This window comes from Drosophila subpulchrella, unplaced genomic scaffold (assembly GCF_014743375.2).
Source record: "Drosophila subpulchrella strain 33 F10 #4 breed RU33 unplaced genomic scaffold, RU_Dsub_v1.1 Primary Assembly Seq24, whole genome shotgun sequence".
Taxonomy (NCBI): Eukaryota; Metazoa; Arthropoda; class Insecta; order Diptera; family Drosophilidae; genus Drosophila; species Drosophila subpulchrella.
The window spans coordinates 353,853-373,837 of NW_023665550.1; the positions used below are offsets into that span (position 1 = coordinate 353,853).

A 19,985-nucleotide genomic window follows, 5' to 3' on the forward strand; every position below is an offset into this window, starting at 1 on the left:
TGTAAAATTAATCAGCTACAAACGATGTACTTTATTGTATTTTATATTTAAAAAAAAAGGAATAAGGTATTACGGTGGCTTTAAAGTAAAGTGATGGTTTACTAAACGCTTATAATGAGGGGTGCCATAGAAATCAAGTCAAGTCAAATTAAGAAAGTCAAAACAAATAATAACGTATACAATGTAAATAAACATGTTTCTACTCACTAAGAGGTGATACCATTAATCATAAGAAAAGTGAAACTTATAAAATCAATCCTACTAATAATTACCTTTTCCTCCAGTTTGATATTTAACAACAACATAATTTTGTTATTGCCACCATCGTATTGCTTAATAGATAATTACTAATCATGCATAAAATTAAGAAAGTTATAGACAAATAAACCAAATAGCCAGTAGGAATGAAGACGAATGGGCTTTTCGGTTTTCAACCATTTTGATATTGGGGGCTCATCTGGTTTCGGGCAGATGTCCCACAGACGAATCCGTGGACCCTATAAAACCGAGGTGTGCGTCTCGAGCGCAGCTTATAACCTCGCCGGTCGTCGTGTCTGCGCCATCTTCGCCCAGATCTGTGAACGCGGAAGATATATACTTCAGATACCTATAAAAGGTGATTGAGCCGGGCTTTCAACGTATTGTATAGTGCGTGTGTTCGGTTTCTGTGTCCCATTCATGAAGCGTTATTATAGGCAAATCGAACAGACAACAGAGTTGAAATTGCAATTAAAACGTACATTTGAATCCACTTCCTTTCACCAACCAGCATGTGATCAGTATAAACGGCATCAAAAGTGAAATTTTGGTCTGCGGTTGCCCAATCTAGATTAGATTTATATGGCCCTCGGCTAGGCCAATCTTGGCCAAAGAAACAAAAGTGGAGAGGCCTCACGAAATCATAAATATGTCGAAATTCGGATGAATCCAATGGTTACACCAATGTAATTATGTTAACCATATGCAAATGAGCTTATTCAACCAATAATGATGCAAATGAAATCAGTTATCTAATTTGCAAAGTAGTTAGTTTTAAATCGCAACTTCAGATCGAAATGAAGACATGATTTTGGTCGGTGGGTGATTAATTTTGATTAATATTGATGACAGCAGCGTGTGATCTGTGGATAAAAACATATAAGTTTTTTTCCGCTTCATCGATCATTAAGTCGTCTAAAACTTAAGAAACCGTCTTACTATGTTTTATATACCAACAATTAAGTGGTTTAGCTTCTTCAAATACATGCTGGTTCAAAAATAAGACATTAATAAGTGTCTTTGGGAAGTTTGCATTTGAAATTTTAATTTGACAACTTATTCGTTTTGTTTTGAATTGTTCAGTAGACGGTGCTGAAGGAAATTCACTTAGTTTTATATTTATTTAATAATATTGAATGCAAAATAGGAAATCGTGCAAACGATTTACGACTTTAAAACAGATTAATGGGTTTTGAGACATTTTGCTTATTTCCAAATGTGTATTTTGTGTGTTTCGTTACGAGTATCAATGGTTATGATATGTCCATAAATTAACATTAATGGCGTGATTTCCCTTAAAGAGTTACAGAGTTATTGGATATTCCACAAGCTGCACGGCAGGCTAGTCCGATTCGAGGTGAATGGACCGGTTAAATTTGCCTGTGATTAATGTTGACAGATGTGGCAGAAAGGGGGTCGAGGGATGGGGTAACTGTGTGTTGGCCAAGTGGTTACTTAACACTTTCCACTCTTTCTGTTTTCCCTCGTTCCAGATGCGGATGTGCTCACCGATGTGGCTGCATTTGGCGCTGGGAATGGCCATGCTGGGTGCTGTGTCATTGCAGCAACTGCAATCGTTCCCCAAGCTCTGCGACGTTCAAAACTTCGACGACTACCTCCGCCAAACGGGCAAGGTGTACTCGGACGAGGAGCGGACTTATCGCGAGAGTATCTTCGCGGCCAAGATGTCGCTGATCACGCTGAGCAACAAGAACGCCGACAACGGAGTGTCCGGATTCCGCCTGGGAGTTAACCCTCTGGCTGACATGACCAGGAAGGAGGTCGGCACCTTGCTGGGATCTAAGGTCTCCGAATTCGGCGAGTAAGTATCAGCTAATTTAACGTCAGTCAGGCTAGGATACAAAGACAAATGTATAACTATACAAAATAGTCGCTTAGTTTTTAATTTAATGGTAAAAAAATTTATTTAAATAGATATAATTACACGATGTGAGTACTTTGTTCTTGTACTATGAAAAATAGTATCACAACGTAATATCTTTCTTATAAAAGTATGTAGCAATAACTTTAAAAATTGTCCGCAACGCTAGATATAGCGCATATTGCACCAAGACCCTCAAGTCAGACTCTGAAAAGTTAAAAAAGATTCACATAAATACTTGCACTCTAGATGGAAGCCAAGTGCAGCCCACACCTTTTAAAAATGTGGGATGAATTTAGAATGGGCCTATTCTACCCTATTTTATAGTTGCAAAACAACATTTAAAATTACCCCCACATTTACGCATTACTTTTTCATTTACTATTATTACTATTACTTTTCATTTAACTATTATACTAATAATTCGACCAAAGAGTTTTTTCGCGTGTAAGCATCATGGGAAGCCCCTGTGCATGGACAAATTATCACCCACCTCATAACACATAATCGGGTTTCCAAATAATAAGTTATGAATTTATGTCTAAGACTATCTGGTTTTTTATTATGCTAAACTAGTTCTGTGAATTCCCAAAAATTCCGTTCTTGGGCTTGCCCTTTTCGAATGGCAATAAGTAAACAAACAAAAGCCTAATAATGTTGAACATATTTGTCACTTACAATATGACCAATCCCATAGTCAAAGTTGTATTACTTGTTTGTTCTGAGAATTCAGTCAGTACATACATATTTTATTATTTACCCGTTGTATTTATTTTATAGTATTCAACTGTATATATACATTCATCAAAGAATTTATAAAACGTTTATAGTTATAAGTAACAAGAAAGGAAGTTAAAGTCGACAAGCTGAAGTTTCTATACCCTTGCAGGTCGTTGCAGAGGGATTGCATTTAAAGTACAGACCTTTTTGGTTTTAGGAAAACTAATAGTTAATTACAGAAATATAAAGACAATGTTCCATTTAAATTTACTACCGTAAATAAACGAAATTAACGGATTTGTATTATAAATATTCTTCGAGTCGATCTAGCCATGTCCGTCTGTCCGTGTGAACAATGTGATCTCAGATTTAGGTTCCATAGCTTTGTACGAAGCGCAACTTTGTTACAATTTTCATGCTAGAAAAACATTTTTAACTGAAATTTATTTGTCTCGTCAATACCTATCGATTGACCAAAAAAAAGATTGCCACGCCCACTCTAACGCCCACAAACCGACCAAGCCTGTGGCGCCCACAATTTTCATGCTAGAAACAAAATTTTAACTGAAATGTATTGGTCTCGTCAATACCTAACGATTAATCCAAAAGAAAGTTTGCCGCGCACACTCTAACGCGCATAACGCTTAAATCTGTCTACCGCCCACATAACCATATATTGACATCACAGGTAGGTGGCGCATTTCAATCTCGCTTTGCTGCTTGCATATCTCCATTTTCCTTTGGTCCAATAGCTGAGTAACGGGTATCTGATAGTCGAGGTACTCGAGAATAGCGTTCTTCCTTGTTTTATTAATTTATATTTAAACTTTTAAATTTGATCACAAAAGTTGATATTACAAGATTTGCTTACACTTTTCACTTTTTTACCTCGTCAATAGGTGAAACCTAGGTGGCGCTAGTGAAATGTCGTAACAACCAATTTTTTGTATGAATATGTTTTCATCGCTCTCTATTGAGTTTGCTAATTATTTATTATTTTTTGTTTTAACTGTTTAATGAATGGTCCGATTTGAATAACTTTTGTCACGTAGATAGGTATTGATGATAAAAACAAACAAAAAACGCTATAGTCGAGTACCTCGCGTGTCAAATTTTTTTTTTTTATCAATCGATAAATATTGACGAGATTAAGACATTTCAGTTAAAATTTTTTATCTAGCATGAAAATTGTGGGCGCCACAGGTTTGGGCGGTTTGTAGGCGTTAGAGTGAGCGTGGCATATTTGCGTTACAAACTTCCGCTGCGTTCAAGGCTACGGAATCTAAATCTGAAATCCCAATTCTCTATCTTTGATTGTTTCCGAGATATCCGCGTTCATACTTACGATATTTTTAAGTTTGTGGGCGTTAAAGTGAACCTGGCATCAATCGATAGGTATTTATGAGAACAACACATTTCAGTTAACATTTACATTTAAACTGTAGGAGCCACAGTTTTGGGCGGCTTGTGGGAGTTAGAATGGGCGTGGCACCATGCTAAAACAAACTTGCGCTGGGCATGAAGCTCAGGAATCTGCATGCCATGTCTCAACTTTCTAGCTCTTATAATTTACGAGATCTCAGCGTTTATACGGATAGACGGACATGGCTAGATAGACTCGGCTAGTGATCCTGATCAAGAATATATATAATTTATTATTTTTTGTATTTTTAAGAATTTTGAGTTAAATTTAATAATTATAACTATAAGGGTATACAAACTTCGTCTTGTTGAAGTTAACTTCCTTTCTTGTTTTTATTACAGTAACCCTATTTTTAACATCTTACTTAGGAGTAACTATTTCAATGGTGAAATCACCGATTCGATGGGCCCATTGTTTGTAGGATCACTAGCCGAGTCGGTCTAGCCATGTCCGTCAGTATGTCCGTATGAACGCTTAGATCTCGGAAACTATAAGAGATAGAATGTTGGGATTAAGCACACAGACAAAGCCCACTCTAAAGCGCACAATCGGTCATAACGGTAAAATGTGTCTGGCGTCAACTTTTGGGGATTTTGTTTTAGATGAAATTGATTTTATTGATTAATACCTACCTAAATTCTGAATATCGCTTTATTATTTTAACTGTTATAACTAACTAGCCACGTGGCGTGGATTATGATTCTTATTTAAATTTAAATCGAGTAGTCGGGGCACTGGACTACAGCGTTTCTTTTTGGTTTATGTTTAAAGTGTTCATTATTTTCGAAATACAGCTACTACTACTTAAAACCCAAAGTTTTATGGTATAATTTCTTACATAAATTTATACTTTGTTTTTCCTTATTTATTTTTAATTTGTAGTCTATCTTAGACTATTTTTATCTTGAATATTATCATAACGATCTACATCTTACGGTCATGTAAAATTTGTTGGGTGCTGGTCACGTTAAGCAACATTGGCTACGAATACTTTATTTACAAAACACCACATTCTCAATAATTTGAATTAGGAGTGAATATTTCAAAGGTTATTAATTAAATGTTATATTAATTGAACCCCACCCTCTTTGCAGGAGGTACACGAATGGCCACATCAACTTTGTGACAGGCAAGAAGAGTCCGGCGAGTGCCAATCTTCCGGAAAAGTTTGATTGGCGCGAGAAGGGGGGAGTGACGCCCCCAGGTTTCCAGGGAGTAGGATGTGGTTCCTGCTGGTCGTTCGCCACCACCGGAGCCCTCGAGGGTCACATCTTCCGCCGGACGGGAGTGCTGGCCTCGCTGTCGCAGCAGAACCTGGTGGACTGTGCCGACGACTACGGCAACATGGGATGCGACGGTGGCTTCCAGGAGTACGGTTTTGAATATATTCGCGATCACGGCGTTACCTTGGCCAACAAGTATCCGTACACGCAGTCGGAGATGCAGTGCCGCCAGAACGAGACGGCCGGTCGTCCGCCCAGGGAGAGTCTGGTGAAGATCCGAGATTACGCCACCATTACGCCGGGGGACGAGGAGAAGATGAAGGAGGTGATCGCCACCCTGGGTCCACTGGCCTGCTCCTTGAACGCGGACACCATTTCGTTCGAGCAGTACGGCGGCGGAATCTACGAGGATGATGAGTGCAACCAGGGTGAGGTGAACCACTCGGTTACGGTGGTGGGCTACGGATCGGAGAACGGACGGGACTACTGGATTATTAAGAACTCGTATTCCCAGAATTGGGGCGAGGGCGGCTTTATGCGTCTGATCCGTAATGCCGGTGGATTCTGCGGAATCGCCAGCGAGTGCAGTTACCCCATTCTGTAGGCAGACAACTATGTAATACAGTTAGATAGATAGTATAGACAATTAAAAACCACGAATTTATAACTTTGTTACTATAGTATGTAGCGTTGCAGTGACGACATGCAATTCATTAGTCACTCAAATAATAAATAAAAAGTGCCTTATCTGTTTACGTTTTCGCCAAGCTTTTGCGTTCAATATTACGTGGATGGCATTCTAACTTGCGTTTAACGTCCCCACTTTATTTGATGAACCAAATTGTTGAGTGCAGGAAGGAAGCACAATAAATTTACATTTTTAAATTCTTTGATCCTATTAAATTTCACTTTAAGAAAGACATCGCATAAACAATTCACAACCAAAGAGAGAGGGCGCGAGCTACGGACACCGAAGCCTAGAATCCCTTTCAAGTAGGGATATATTTCCAAAAATAACATTTTCAGAAGTACTATAATTTAAGTCAAGATTTGATTTAATTTTAACACTAATCCAATATGACTTGAAGGGAAAATTGTTTCAAGAGTTATGTACTATGTACTTTTCTCGATCCCAATATCGTCATTTTCATGCAAGGGTATACACTGAATGCACATGCAACTTAGGTAACTGACTATACTCTCTTCAACGCTTTGAAGAGAAGGCAGGGCGAATGCAGATCGGCGGTTCTCGAGAGAGGTCTTATTTAGGTTTCCTCTCTCGAATCAGCTGATCTTTGAGTATTCGCATATATTTCCCATATTTAATTTGCCATTCTCGCCGTTCGTTGCGCAGTACCAAAAAAGTTTCCGAGATGGGCACAGTTTTAATAATTGTTGGCGTTCCACTGATCCTGTGTTTGATGGGCGCGGCTTCTGGCCTACCAACAATTTCAACCATCACCACACCAGAAACTCCAAAAATTGATTTGGAGAGTAGTGTCACAACTGGAATAAGCCCTACTGACTCATCGACAGCTACAGAAATCATAACTCAGTCAGTGTCAGTTAAAACCACCACTGCAATATCAGATGGGAAGGGTCAGTGCCAACCTGCATGGCAAAAGTTCCTGGTAAGCTTTGATTACGCATTTCCAGAAATGGATCACTTAAAGAAGTCGTTCGCTTTAGATCGATTTTGATGTACACTACGAGAACGATCTCGAGAGACAAAAGCGAAACATCATCTTCTGCAAAAATTGGAAAAATATTCAGGACCACAATTCGAAATACGAGTCAGGACTCGAGAGTTTTAGAAAGGGTATAAACCAGTGGAGTGATCTTACCATTGAAGAGTGGAAGGAGAAACAACGCCCCCAGCTCAAACCGAAAATTTCCGAGACTCATATCACCATAGAAGCCGCTAAAGATGTGAGAGATAATAAGAATTGTCAGGCTGCCTGGGACAAGTTCCTGGTAAGATATTTTAGAATTAAAAAAATAAAATTGGGACTAAGTTATATAATTTGCAGATTGAGTTCGGATCGAAATATTACGATGCTGCTGAGACCGAGAGACGCCGAGATATCTTTTGCGACAACTGGAAAGCGATTCAGGTGCACAATTTGCAATACGAACTGGGGGTCGAATCCTTTAAGAAAGGTATAAATCAGTGGAGTGATCTTACCATTGAAGAGTGGAAAAACAAACAGCGACCTAGTCTTGCTCCAGAATTTTCTAAGATTCATTTCAGTACTGAAACGTCCAGGAATGATCAAGATAACATTAAATGCCAAGATGCCTGGAAAAAGTTTCTGGTAAGATATGGTATGCAATTTATAGCAATTAAAAATAAAGTCTTGTGAGTTACAGATTGACTTTGGAGCTAAATATGAAGATGCTGCTGAAGCGGAGAAACGCCAACAAATCTTTTGCGACAACTGGAAAGCGATTCAGAATCACAATGTACAATACGAGTTGTGGGTTGAATCCTTTAAGAAGGTTATAAATCAGTGGAGTGATCTGACCATTGCAGAGTCGAAAAACAAAGAACTACCTAGTCTTGCTCCAGAATTTTCTAAAGAAAAATCAAATAAAACAATCTCTGGATGAAGATCCCCAGGAAAAGTTTTTGGTAACATGTGGTAGAATAAGTTCTTGAATTTTAAACTGAGTAATCTATTTCAGACCGATATGCACCATGGTTCAACGTATTGACCTGAAACATTTAACAACTCGAACTTATATCTGAGTTTATAGGGGAATCTAGGCAACTGCAGTAATTCCAGTATTTTATCGAACTACATATAAATAGAGTAACACGCCCAAAGAGAAAACATTACTAATTTTGGGTTGGTTTTTAAAAATATGTATTTATTTTTATTTAAGGGGTTTTCAGTTGAGAATCTTGTTTGAGGAGTTTCTCTGTTACAATAGTGTTCGCAAATGTTCAAGCCGATTTAGGGCTGGGTTCGCTATTTTTATCGATCTTTATTATTTAAATGAGTCAATTGTTTTTTTCTTTCTACCATTTAACGCACACGAATTCTACATGATTAATTTATACTTGTATATTTGCTGAGATCCCCATCAACTTGTTGCATTTAACAGGGCGCTTCGTATTACACATACAATCCGTAAATATATATAATATATATGTATATAGTATTTAAATTAACAAATACATTTGTAGGTTATCGCAACTTGCTGCACTAAGTGAACATTTATGTAATCAATATGTTTACATTCATTGATATTTGAGTATATCGAAGGAGCCATCTCGCCCAGTTGTATCTGTCAGTTGAGATCTCCCCTTTACAATGCATAATGGGTATTGTACACATAAGTAAATTTCCATTTGATTGGGTATTTATAGTTACTATACAATTTGTCATTAATATTTGGGCAACAATAAGCCTTGAACAAGCCCTATACCATTTTCAGCGTGCTCGCGAACCATAACTATTCCTGCAGTAATCTCCCGAATTCTTATTCCCTTACAACAATTTCTCGGTTTTAAGATCTCTTATGGCTTACAATTTACATATTGTTTGGCGTTTATTGTAGTGGTTGCTATTGCTGCTCATTTAACCAAGCTTTGACCCTGGCCGCAGGTCTATTTGTGGGGTTTTCCAGATGGATATTGGATATGTGGTTCGAGCAGTGGTTCGTCTGTCCTTCCGGTGGCCAAATTGCATCGTTTTCAACTATTTGCACTGCAAGTGTGTAAATTTATCTAAAAAACATCATGTTTCCCTCTGTTGTAGGCTATTGCCATCGTTAACAAGCTGATCATTGGGGGACCAGGGTCTGGCACAAATCAAAATCATATAGTACGTACACGTAAACACTAAATAACTAACAACGTTGAAAGCACGGGTAGGATGTATACATATGGGATATATAACTAGTTGTATATCTGTATAATATATTGCAACAAATTCCCACTACAAAACTGCACACTCAACTTAAGGGGCTAGCTTACGAGTTATTCAAACTACTCTGACATATCCGATATCGGAAATATCCCCTGACTCTCCCGGTAGATAAAGCGTGGATTGGGAGATTGGATCCAATGCGTGGATTGGTTTCTGCTGCTGCTTGCTTGTATCAACTGTTATTGTTTCGGTTACTCTTGTTATATGTTCGACATCGGTGTATATGGTAAAGCCAACATGTGTGTAGCTGTTTAGTCGTGTAAGCCTTTGCCAGTTGCACTACAAAATCGAAGTGAGTGTGTGCGGACAACGGAGGAGCAAGTTTGGAAATTCCTTAGTAGGTGGGCTGCTGGTACTCCATTCCGGATTGCTGCTGCTCCATGCCTCCTGTGGAAAGTTTTAGATTCATCGTATGAGAGGTGGAAATATCATTAAAAACTAGTAACTGCGGACTGTGGACCTTCCTTCAGTTTTAGTTGGTGAAATCAAAATATAACAAAGATTCAGGAATCCCCTTCTAGTTCCTATCTGTGAGAAGGCTGATAAAACATTCTTGAAACTATACTTCAAGCATAAACATATTTAGCACCGCAATGTAATAATTATGAGTTATTTATCTGTACTAACTATATAATTTGTAAGACACCTATTAGATTATTTTTCCCTACTTGGAAATTACTCTGCAAAAGGCAATGTGCAATTGTCGAATAATCATCGGCTTCATAAAATTTGATTACAAAATCGATTAAATAAAGTCGCATATAAAGCCAATATTTAAATATTTAAAGGTCCTTAAACTTTGAACAGATATCGACAATGTCTTGCTTCAACATACTACAATCGAGTTAAATCTGTATCTGTAAGTGGAGAATGGATGACCGATTTTAACTGAATCGACTCTTCATACCTCTCCCCTACACAGGAAATGTTTTGGCTATGGACTTACCCTGTTGGGGCTGGCCAAATGGTGAGGCGCTATACTGGTCATTGTCGTTGTCCATTGAGTAACCGTAGGCTTGTTGATGGACCACGTTGGCCGGGTCCGTTTCGAAGGCCGAAGTGAACTCATCACCGGCGCCGATCAGGAAACGCTTGTAGGCCATCAGAGCGCAGAGGGCCTAAGAAACGGAGTCGTTAGTGGAGAAAACTAATTGCAGAACAAGGACTAAAATCTACCCACCCAGCTGACAATCGAGAAGAGGCAGAACCAAATGGCGGTCTTCATGCTGCCAGCTCCGATTCCCAGTGGCGGCGGGGGCGACGAGCTCCATTGGGACCACAAGTAGAGGAAGGCCACGAAGTACATAAAGGTCCAGAAGGCTGCAATGAAGGATTGTCATTAGAGTTCAGTCGTAGTCAAAGGAATGTACTGAATGTACCCGAGAAACCCATGTCAGCCATGACGTAACGCTTTCTGCTCTTCACCGACGACATCCGCTCGAAAAGGAACTCGCCGCCCATGAAGCCCATGGAGGCCAGGAACCCGAAGACGCCCACCATGTTGCCGTACTTGCAGGCCATGCCATCGCCATTGTAAAGGCAGTACTCCTTGCCATCCTTCTCCGTCCAACCCTCCGAGGATATGCAGCCGAAGACCACGACCGAGAAGAGCTGGATAATGAGTAAATTCCTTATGAGTGAGGGCATACATTAACTTTTAATGATGCGGTAATGGGTAGAAAATAGGTGACCCATTTAACATATTATATGTGTTAGTAATATATGTTTTTATGAACTCAGTCTTATGTTCTTAATGTTTTCTTCAAATCACAGTTCACGATAAACTTCCTTGATATTTACACACTTCCACTCGACTTACAATACGTATATATTTTAGTATCCAGTTATTATTTTTGAAGACCTTTGAACTGAATTTTTTATCAAATCAATCTTTGGTCTTTGGGGACAGTAAGGGCAGCTAATAAATTTGGTATATTCTTCCCTTATTAAATATAAACTTAGATGTGGAGTGTGGAGATACAGATGTTTTTATATTATGCTTCTATAGAACTCACACTCCATTATTGATTTTTTAAGCAGGTGCAACAAACCAGAAGTTCAAGTACACAGACATCGGGCAGACACGTACTTATGCTTGTGACCCAATTCGCGAAATGAAGGCCAAGTTTAGTTTGTTTGGCCAGGAGGGAGGGAAAGGCTCTGCAATCGCAAGGCAGAGTCCTTGGTCAACAGAGTGGGTAAATATTACGTATACACAAATGGAAAGCAAACAGGCACCAAACTACCGCTCTCCTCGGTTATAGCACTTTCCCACTTTGATGGTGACGCACGTCAAATCGGTGGTAAAATAAAGTCCTAAGCCTAGTGGTCAATTGCCCGGGACCTTACGACATTTAATTATAAAGCTTTTATGGACGTGAGAGTTTCTATGGTCGCTTTGCAGCTGAACTCTATGGTACCCCCCTTCATCGGCGCAAATCCCCAGCGCCCCTGCGCAGCGGGTGTAAACAAATCGGACATTTGGGTCCAACTACGTTTATGTGGTGACATTCACGGTTTGCTCTGATTCCAAAACACACGTACGGCTTATGCAACATTTACAAACCCATCATGTAACCGTACGAGAATTGGCACAATAAGGTCACTTTTAATGCGTTAATCTAAAAATCAGATTTAATATTATGAAAAAATGATTTCAATAAGAAAAGAAAGTTTCTTAAATTTTTATACCCTTGCAGAGGGTATATTGATTTCAGTCAGAAGTTTGCAACGCAGTGAAGGAGACGTTTCCGACCCCATAAAGTGTATATATTCTTGATCAGCATGACTAGACGAGTCGATCTAGCCATGTCCGTCTGTCCGTCTGTCCGTCTGTCCGTCTGTCCGTCCGTTTCTACGCAAACTAGTCTCTCAGTTTTAAAGCTATCGGGCTGAAACTTTCCCAAAAGTCTTATATCTTTTGCAGGTAGTATATAAGTCGGAACCAGCCGGATCGGACAACTATATCTTATAGCTCCCATAGGAATAATCGGACAAAAAAATGAAAAAAAATTATATCTTTGGTGTTTTTTAGCATATAAACTCCTAAGCTTGGAAATAACAATTTTTAAATAATTTTGAATTTTGAATTAAATTTTACCGAAATCGGACGACTATATCATATAGCTGCCATAGGAACGATCGGAAAATTTGTGGAAAAATAATATGAAAAAAATTATAGCTTCGGTGTTTTTCAACATATAACCTCCTACGCTTGGAAATAACATTTTTTAATTAGTTCTGAGTTTCGAATTTAATTTTATCAAAATCGGACGACTATATCATATAGCTGCCATAGGAACGATCGGAAAATTGGTAGGAAAATAATATGAAACAAATTATAGCTTCGGTGTTTTTTGACATATTATCTTATACTATTGGGAATATCATTTTTTGTGTTTTTAAATTTAATAATTATAGCTGCAAGGGTATATAAGCTTCGGCTTGCCGAAGCTAACTTCCTTTCTTGTTTAAAATCATTTTAAAATGGTGAGATTCCAAATAATTATTTTCTTCCTTATAATTTTTGGATTTGTTTAAATTTGTTTCCAAGCTGTAATCTTTTAATAATATATTTAAAACGACGAATTTGGTATACTTTTTTACTCTACGAGTAACGGGTATAAAAATAAGGACGCAGAAGAGGGCCCAAATATTTTGATATGTTTAGGGTTTTCTTTTTCCATTTACAGTCCTTATAAATCATTTTACAAAAGAATAAGACTTAAGGATGTGAATTTTGTAAATGCAATATTTATGACTTCAAAAAAGTCTATTTTTCTGAAAGCTGAAAGTTTAAGTGTCTTTAATTAATTGAGCCTATTAAAACGCCAAATAATATTGAGTAACAAAGCTAAATAGGCTGGCAAGTTTGGGGTATAAGATACTGTTTTTCCCATTACTTCATGAATTATGTGTTGTGATAGTGTGACAATGGGGTCGTGTGAGTGGCGTGTGTGTCCACAAATCCCAGCGATTCCCAGGACGGCACTCGTACGAACTCACCCAGCAGAGGGCCCTGATGACAACTTGGGGCTTCATGGCGAACGTGAGGGGGTCGAAGGCGCCACCAGCCTTCCCGCCCCCGTAGGCGCCGCCATTATTGATGCTGAGTATCTGGTTGAGCATGTCCATGGTGATAATGGGTCTCCGGTTCTCGTGTTTGTCGTGGTTTTCGGGCTCTCGGGGTTCCTCCGCTGGCGTTTTCACTGGCTGTTGTGAAAAATCGAACGCTTCTTCTGTCCGTGGGGCCAAGGGCAAAGTGGGGGCGGCTCACCCACAACTGTGTGTATATACCGTGCCTGGTGTGGGTGGGGGCGCTCGAGTGCTTGCTCGCAATTATGGATTACGGCACAGAAGGGAAAAAGTATATTTTTGCCACTAGCTCTTCAAATTCACTTTCCGTTAACCGCGCTCGCAAACAAATCACTGTACTCGCTCGTGGTAATCAATCCATAATTGATGAAGAAATTTCAAGGGCCTGATTTTCACTTTTACTTTTTGCCAGCTTCGCTCTCAACGGAAATTCGACTGTCAGCGCGCAGGACTCTTGCTAAATGTACATATGTCGGAGCAGCCGAACATAGCCGCGCTTTCTTACGGCTCTGCTAAGAAGCCGTTTACAGCGTGCTGTAAGGCGCAGCCAGTGTGGCCATCCATGATTTTTAATTCAAGTTCTGACATACATTTCGGGGAACTACAACTAAGATTCTTTATTTGTGGATATTTGCGTTTCAAACTTCTATTATGTCTGCGGTGTGCTGGAAGCCAAGGCAAAATTCCTACAATGAGGTTCGACGAAAGATACAAAATTACTGTGTACCGCACCAGAAAGGTGGCTGGAATATACCCAATCGTCAGGTGAATACTCTGTTTATTCTGTCGCAGGGCGACAGTCGTACTAATTCAACGAAAAAGAAACAAGTTTCTGGACTCTTTTTTTCGACGGGGCTTAATTTAAAGCAATTGATGAGGCCTGACTTTGAGATATTGTTCGTTTAGATTTAAATAAAAATCAAGCCATTCGAACTTTTGGGCGGTTTGTGGGCGTGACACCCTGCTGAATCAAACTTGCGCTGCGTAAGAAGCTCAGGAATCTGCACGCCAAATCTCAATAGCCTAGCTCTTATAGTTTTCGAGATCTCAGCGTTCATCCGGACAGACGAACAGACGGACATGGCTAGATCGACTCGGCTAGTGATCCTGATCAAGAATATATATACTTTATGGGGTCGGAAAAGCTTAATTCTGCTTGTTACATACCTTCCGACGAATCTAGTATACCCTTTTACTCTTCGAGTAACGGGTATAAAAATTTTATGGGCATTTCCAGGGGTCGCGAACGTACGTTCGTACGCACTTAGGGCAAATAAAAAAAGAAAATAAACGTTTTCTGAATTTTTTTTGCTATTCGATAGCATTTTGTTAGCTCTTAGCTTAGTGTAAATGATGGAATTTATTGAGCTATCATTTTCATAATATTGGCAAAAAACATGCGGTCGCGAACGTGCACAAAATGGAAGTCGACTTTGGCTTAATCTAGTAAAATGCAAATATCTGCGAATTGGGACGGATTCAGGTAGCTTTCATTCGAGTCTGTTCCCGAGGAAATATCTCCATTTGTTTTTTTTTTTATTGAATAAACGATTTTTTCATATTGTTTTATTAAAAGTTAATTGAAAATTTTTTTGCCCTCTTTGGATTTTTATCTTACTAGTTTGCAATAAAGAGATTTGATAGAAAAAGTTCAAACAAATCATCATCATAATCATAAAAATGCCTTTAAAAGTAGCTAAAAATGAAAAAAGTACATTTTTTCAGTTTTCAGGGAAATTTCTTCAACAGAACAAATGAAATATGCTTTGGTTCCACTGTATTATGAAAATATGGCCACCTGTTTGTGAAAATACGCAAAAAATACGATGATTGTGAAGATTTTTTTGTTTCAGTCCTGGTTGACCATTTTTCGGATTCGCCCATATGTATTAGCCTTGTCAATACATATCGATTGACCTAAAAAAGATTGCCACGCCCACTCTGACGCCTACAAACGCACATAACTCTGAAATCTTTCTGCCGCCCACATAACCATATATTGAGATCGCGGGTAGGTGGCACATTACAATCTCGCTTTGCTGCTTGTAGATCTCCATCTGCCTTTGGTCCCTTTAGCTGCGTTTTTTTCCTATGGCCTTAAAACTGACCCCCGACTAATTGTTTTGAATATTGGACTGTAAAGCTCTTGATATTTCTTAACTTTAGACATGCAACACTATTTACATGTGAAAATTCGCGACCGAAAGTTGCTGAGCATTAAAAAAGACAACAAACTTTCGAGCATTTTATTTCCCTGAAATAAATGCAACATATAAAAATTAACAAAATTATGAGGAACATTAACGAAGCCATAATGTTGTTTCTTTTTATTAACCTATCATTCCTATCTTATCTATACAATATAGTTGACCTATAGGCCTTTTCGACTTACACACTCGATTGGTATGGTGATGCTGATCAAGAATATACAAGTATATACTTTTGTATAGACTTTTTAGGATCGTAGACTGACTGAAAGTATAATTCCCCTGCAATGGTCTAAAAATGATTGGGGTAAGTTTAGCAAGTTGATTGTGACACAGCAGAGCTAGTGGGGCAGCAGAAATTTTAACAGGTGGCTGAGTTATAGTATTTGTATTGACATATAGACGATATTTTCATACAGACAATAGCAATGTAGATACTGGTATTATGGAAATGTGTAAAAAGAGTCAGACCTCTGCCAAAAAAGAGCCATCGACTGGGTTGTTGTACTACTGCGTCCTCCTTGTTTTATTTTTCTTGTAGCTTATTGACTTCTTTTACTACTGTAAAAAAAGTAGGGTGAATTTGTTTGTAAATTAAAAAATCTGTATATACTCTTGTAAACCAATTGCATCACCTTTAAAGTAATCCCCTTCCGATAAAATACTCTTATGCCAACGTTTTTTCCAATCCTCGAAACATGCCAAATAGTCCCTTTCCGGTATAGCCATCAGCGCCATCTTTTATTCAGCTTGTATCTCCTCAATAGACTCAGCGCGTTTTCCGGTGTGGTCTCTTGAGTTTTGGGGACAGCCGGAAGTAACACGGAGCCAAATCAGGCGAATACGGTTGTTGCGAAACGATATGCGTCGAATTTTTAGCGAAATGGTTACGAAGAGCGAGTGCGGTGTTATTATCGTGATGCAAGAACCAAGAGTTGTTGGCCCATAATTCTTGTCTTTTTAGACGATTGATTTTCGCAATAAAATTTCTTGTTAAAAGTTTGGCCGGGTGGAAGGAATTCATAGTGCAACCACGAGAACTGAAACGACTTTGACGTGCTCTTTTCAGTTTAGCCTCGCCTTTAGCACGATATCCACTTGATTACTCCATTGTTTCAGGGTCGCAAGTACAGATCCAAGTCTCATCTCCCGTAATCATGCATTTCAGCTTGTCCTGATAGTCAGAAAGCATCGTTTCACACACGTCAAGGCGACGATATTGAGCGCTTTCGGTTGAAAAATCTAAAAATTCACTCTTGCCGTTTGGTAAACATAAGCGTAAGTATATTACTGATATGAACAGTTCTGCCAATTCAAAAAAAACGAACTAGGCGGAAATGTTAGGCAAGCGAAGTTTAAATTAAAAATTCACCCTACTTTTTGCCACAGAATTATCTTCCTAATTTGACATTTAGCTTAATTTTATAGATCCTACAAGATCAATTGGTTTATAAAGGGCAAATGTCAACAAAAATCAGCGATAAAGATGCATACGAAGTTTGTTGTCGTCGCATACAAGGAAAACCAGAAAATCTCAAAGGGCAAAGAACACCTACTAGGATAGAAGAACATTCTGTTTCGCCTGAAAAAACAGACCATCGGTACGCTGCACCCACTTTAAAAGCCCAAAGATCCCTAGCTCCCCTCGCCCAACGTCCCGTCATCGTTAGAAAAATAATGCCCAGCTGGCGCGAGGAGCACGAAAAAAAGGTCAAGGCAAATGCCAAGGCTCAAGAATTAGAAAAGCAGAATATTTTAATACAGAATTTGAACAAAAAACGTGATGCTATGAACAAGTTTCAGAAAAATTTTGAGTTAAACAAGGCTCAGACCGTTCGTAGACGCCGAATAAAGGATATCCCATATTTTAACCCTCCGAAAGCAATGACGCCTGACCCTCGTCAAGAAAATAAAAAGCCGTCTTCTGAATATTTCGAGCATGCTTTGCTTAAGCAGGTTTCCAAAGAAAGACTAACTAGCAAGGACTTCAAGAGGATCAAGCGAGTCCATACTACCTTTGGCATTTACCAAAAGAGAGAGGAGCAGGCAGGGAGCAAGGAGGCTCAAAGGGCCTCAGAACATTTCGGCCCAATGTTTGAGAAGACGACTACTGTGGCGCCCGGGCTGCACTCTGCTTTGAAGAGCATGCACAAACTGGAAGCTTCCAAACTCCCCACAAAATCAGCTCAGCACACAGATCTTTTTAATGAAATGCTTAAGGGTAAGGCCGTCAAGTATTCCGAGTTTAATCCTCTTCTTAAATCATCTCAACGACTTAAAGTTGCATTACCGAAAGATAATACAAAGATAAGTAAGCAGCGTGAAGGGAAAACCACCAAGGTCGGAGCCAAGTTTTCATGGGGGCTTAGGAAAAAGCTTAGAAACTGGCAAAATACCGGAAATAAGAGCTTTAAAGATCTAATAAAAGGCAACGATGTTGAGATGCCCGAACGCATTTCAGCATTGAAAAGCCGGACTCGATTGGGTTCTCAGATAAAGCAGGAAGGAAAAAAGGCAAAAACAAAGAAGTCCCAGCTGAAAAAAAAGCTAGAACCAAATTTTGGATTTCGTACTTTCGAGACCTACAGGCATTTTAATATTACCAATACAAGAAAGGGTCCGACAAAACTATTCCTGGAAATGCTGAAGGGCAAAGAAACATTAATGCCAGAACTCAATCGGGCATTGACAAGCATGTACCGAATACAAGATGATAGTAAAGATCTTAAAGAATCACATAGCGACCTAAATCCGGTATTGCTAACCAAGAAATCAGTATTAACCAAAGATCGAACAGTTTCGGAAACTTTTGAAAAAATAGCGACAGCCAAAGAACCCGAAGTCTTACGACATTTTGAGAAAATTCTGGCTTCCAAAGTCTGTAGATTGCCAGACATTCGCGGAGTACTAAAACGCAAGGAAAGGTCTACTAGGGCTCGACCACAAAAATTCCAATCCAGTTCATCCAGTGATTTCGAATATTTCTCGCTTAAGTCAAATCGGTCTTCAAGGCATCACCTTTCGTTTTCGTCTGGGAAGAAGATTAACCTTAAGAAATTTTATCAGTACATAAAGAATTCAATGCCAGATCGGAAAATATATTACCAGATGAACTCAAAGAATCCGATTTCCTACTTGACCAGCGAGAAAAGTTTTTTTTATCCAAAGACACCCAGTCTAACCTCATCGGATAAAAGCCAGCGAACTGTCGAATCGGTAATCAGCACAACGGATTTTGCCCAGTCCATGCTACCGAAACAGAAGAGGGAGGAAAATAAGGGTTTTGAAGCCATAGACACAGACGAAAACTTGTTTGACACTTTTCCGGAGGACCACGATATACATGATGGCTTAAAGAATACAATGAACGACATCATAGCTAGCATTGCAAAAGTGGACAAAGCTCAAAAGAAATCCCAGCCAAAGCAGGAGAAGAAAAAGTCAAAGCCTAGTGAAAGCACTCTGGAAGCCACGGTCAACCGACAGAGCATCTTGTCCATAAAGTCGGTGGGCGAGGAGGTCAAGACCCGTGAGAGCCTGGCACTCAGGGAGCTGGATTTGCGGGAACAGTGGCGGCAGAGTTTCCTCACTGAGGAGCGGGCCTCTGTGCAGGCACGCATCCAGGAGCTGATGGAGGAGGTGGCCATACGCAAGGACTTTCGACCCCCGAAACCCGCAAGAGATTTTGTGACTGAGAACATTCTTACGCTTCGTAACAGTCGGCCGACCAAAAAATCACACTTAGAGGAGAAGGTGAAACCGCGAGGGAAGTTCGAAACCTTGAGTGAAGTTTTGACGGTGCCCGAAGACCCTGTAAATCTTTCAAGATTCTCTGAAGAGATCTACAACAAGTATTTCCAGGAGTGGCCCGAGGAGTTTGCCTCTTCGCGAATGGATTCTCTGAAGCCCGTAAGAATACGTCGGTACTCTGACAGATTGTGGAAAGGCCAGATGGGTCCTTATCAAGCGGAGATTAAGAAATCCTCGCCAGAAGAAACAGTTTGTATGTTAACTGCAAGGAAAAAGAGAAACTGCTGCTCTTGAGGTTTGGTTCCAAAAAGTAATCCAATCACTGCTAATAAGAGTCCTCTTCTTTAGGCAAGGACCAACAGGACTCGGAATTTAATTAAAAAAGCAGCGAACTTCGATCATATAGGAGATGAACAGGAGATGTGTTTACCAAAGAGCTTGTAATATTTTAAATATAAGTTCGTAGTCGGTATATTTAAGGTTGCTCTAGCA

At 39.4% G+C, this 19,985-nt stretch overlaps 4 protein-coding genes across 7 annotated transcripts; 3 read left to right on the plus strand and 1 right to left on the minus strand.

Annotated features, from left to right (window-relative positions):
* The first annotated feature begins 550 nt into the window (after positions 1-550).
* On the plus strand, positions 551-6,203 carry LOC119559397 (procathepsin L). Its single transcript, XM_037872459.1, has 3 exons — positions 551-616; positions 1,752-2,080; positions 5,378-6,203. Exons 2-3 carry the CDS (start codon positions 1,752-1,754, stop codon positions 6,108-6,110), a joined length of 1,062 nt encoding a protein of 353 aa, XP_037728387.1. The 5' UTR covers positions 551-616; the 3' UTR covers positions 6,111-6,203.
* A 650-nt stretch (positions 6,204-6,853) lies between these two features.
* On the plus strand, positions 6,854-8,370 carry LOC119559453. The gene is made up of 5 exons (XM_037872555.1): positions 6,854-7,137; positions 7,196-7,480; positions 7,537-7,821; positions 7,877-8,138; positions 8,192-8,370. The coding sequence occupies exons 1-4, from the start codon at positions 6,880-6,882 to the stop codon at positions 8,114-8,116; spliced, it is 1,068 nt and encodes a 355-aa protein (XP_037728483.1). The 5' UTR covers positions 6,854-6,879; the 3' UTR covers positions 8,117-8,138; positions 8,192-8,370.
* On the minus strand, positions 8,361-13,997 carry LOC119559456 (synaptogyrin). The gene is made up of 5 exons (XM_037872559.1): positions 13,447-13,997; positions 10,821-11,052; positions 10,622-10,761; positions 10,388-10,559; positions 8,361-9,828 (listed from the first exon to the last, which is right to left on the minus strand). The coding sequence occupies exons 1-5, from the start codon at positions 13,573-13,575 to the stop codon at positions 9,776-9,778; spliced, it is 726 nt and encodes a 241-aa protein (XP_037728487.1). The 5' UTR covers positions 13,576-13,997; the 3' UTR covers positions 8,361-9,775.
* An 82-nt stretch (positions 13,998-14,079) lies between these two features.
* Positions 14,080-19,978, plus strand: LOC119559448. 4 transcript variants are annotated; one of them, XM_037872551.1, is made up of 4 exons: positions 14,082-14,301; positions 16,863-17,021; positions 17,172-19,788; positions 19,842-19,978. In XM_037872551.1, exon 3 carries the CDS (start codon positions 17,205-17,207, stop codon positions 19,785-19,787), a length of 2,583 nt encoding a protein of 860 aa, XP_037728479.1. In that variant the 5' UTR covers positions 14,082-14,301; positions 16,863-17,021; positions 17,172-17,204; the 3' UTR covers position 19,788; positions 19,842-19,978. The 4 variants fall into 4 exon arrangements, with proteins under 4 accessions (XP_037728477.1, XP_037728479.1, XP_037728478.1 ...); XM_037872549.1 differs by lacking the exon at positions 16,863-17,021 and having other exon boundaries at positions 14,080-14,301; positions 19,856-19,931; XM_037872550.1 differs by lacking the exon at positions 16,863-17,021 and having other exon boundaries at positions 17,159-19,788.
* The last annotated feature ends 7 nt before the right edge of the window (positions 19,979-19,985 follow it).

Excerpts from the sequence above, each read along its gene's own strand:
- LOC119559448 (XM_037872549.1), top strand. The coding sequence starts at position 14,188 with ATGTCTGCGGTGTGCTGGAAGCCAAGGCAAAATTCCTACAATGAGGTT. Across the intron at positions 14,302-17,171 it reads GGAATATACCCAATCGTCAG|ATCCTACAAGATCAATTGGT; the intron begins GTGAATACTCTG and ends TTAATTTTATAG.
- LOC119559456 (XM_037872559.1), bottom strand. The coding sequence starts at position 13,575 with ATGGACATGCTCAACCAGATACTCAGCATCAATAATGGCGGCGCCTAC. Across the intron at positions 11,053-13,446 it reads TCATCAGGGCCCTCTGCTGG|CTCTTCTCGGTCGTGGTCTT; the intron begins GTGAGTTCGTAC and ends CTCATTATCCAG. Across the intron at positions 10,560-10,621 it reads TCTTCTCGATTGTCAGCTGG|GCCCTCTGCGCTCTGATGGC; the intron begins GTGGGTAGATTT and ends TCCGTTTCTTAG.
- LOC119559453 (XM_037872555.1), top strand. The coding sequence starts at position 6,880 with ATGGGCACAGTTTTAATAATTGTTGGCGTTCCACTGATCCTGTGTTTG. Across the intron at positions 7,138-7,195 it reads CTGCATGGCAAAAGTTCCTG|ATCGATTTTGATGTACACTA; the intron begins GTAAGCTTTGAT and ends CGTTCGCTTTAG. Across the intron at positions 7,481-7,536 it reads CTGCCTGGGACAAGTTCCTG|ATTGAGTTCGGATCGAAATA; the intron begins GTAAGATATTTT and ends TATAATTTGCAG.
- LOC119559397 (XM_037872459.1), top strand. The coding sequence starts at position 1,752 with ATGCGGATGTGCTCACCGATGTGGCTGCATTTGGCGCTGGGAATGGCC. Across the intron at positions 2,081-5,377 it reads AAGGTCTCCGAATTCGGCGA|GAGGTACACGAATGGCCACA; the intron begins GTAAGTATCAGC and ends CCCTCTTTGCAG.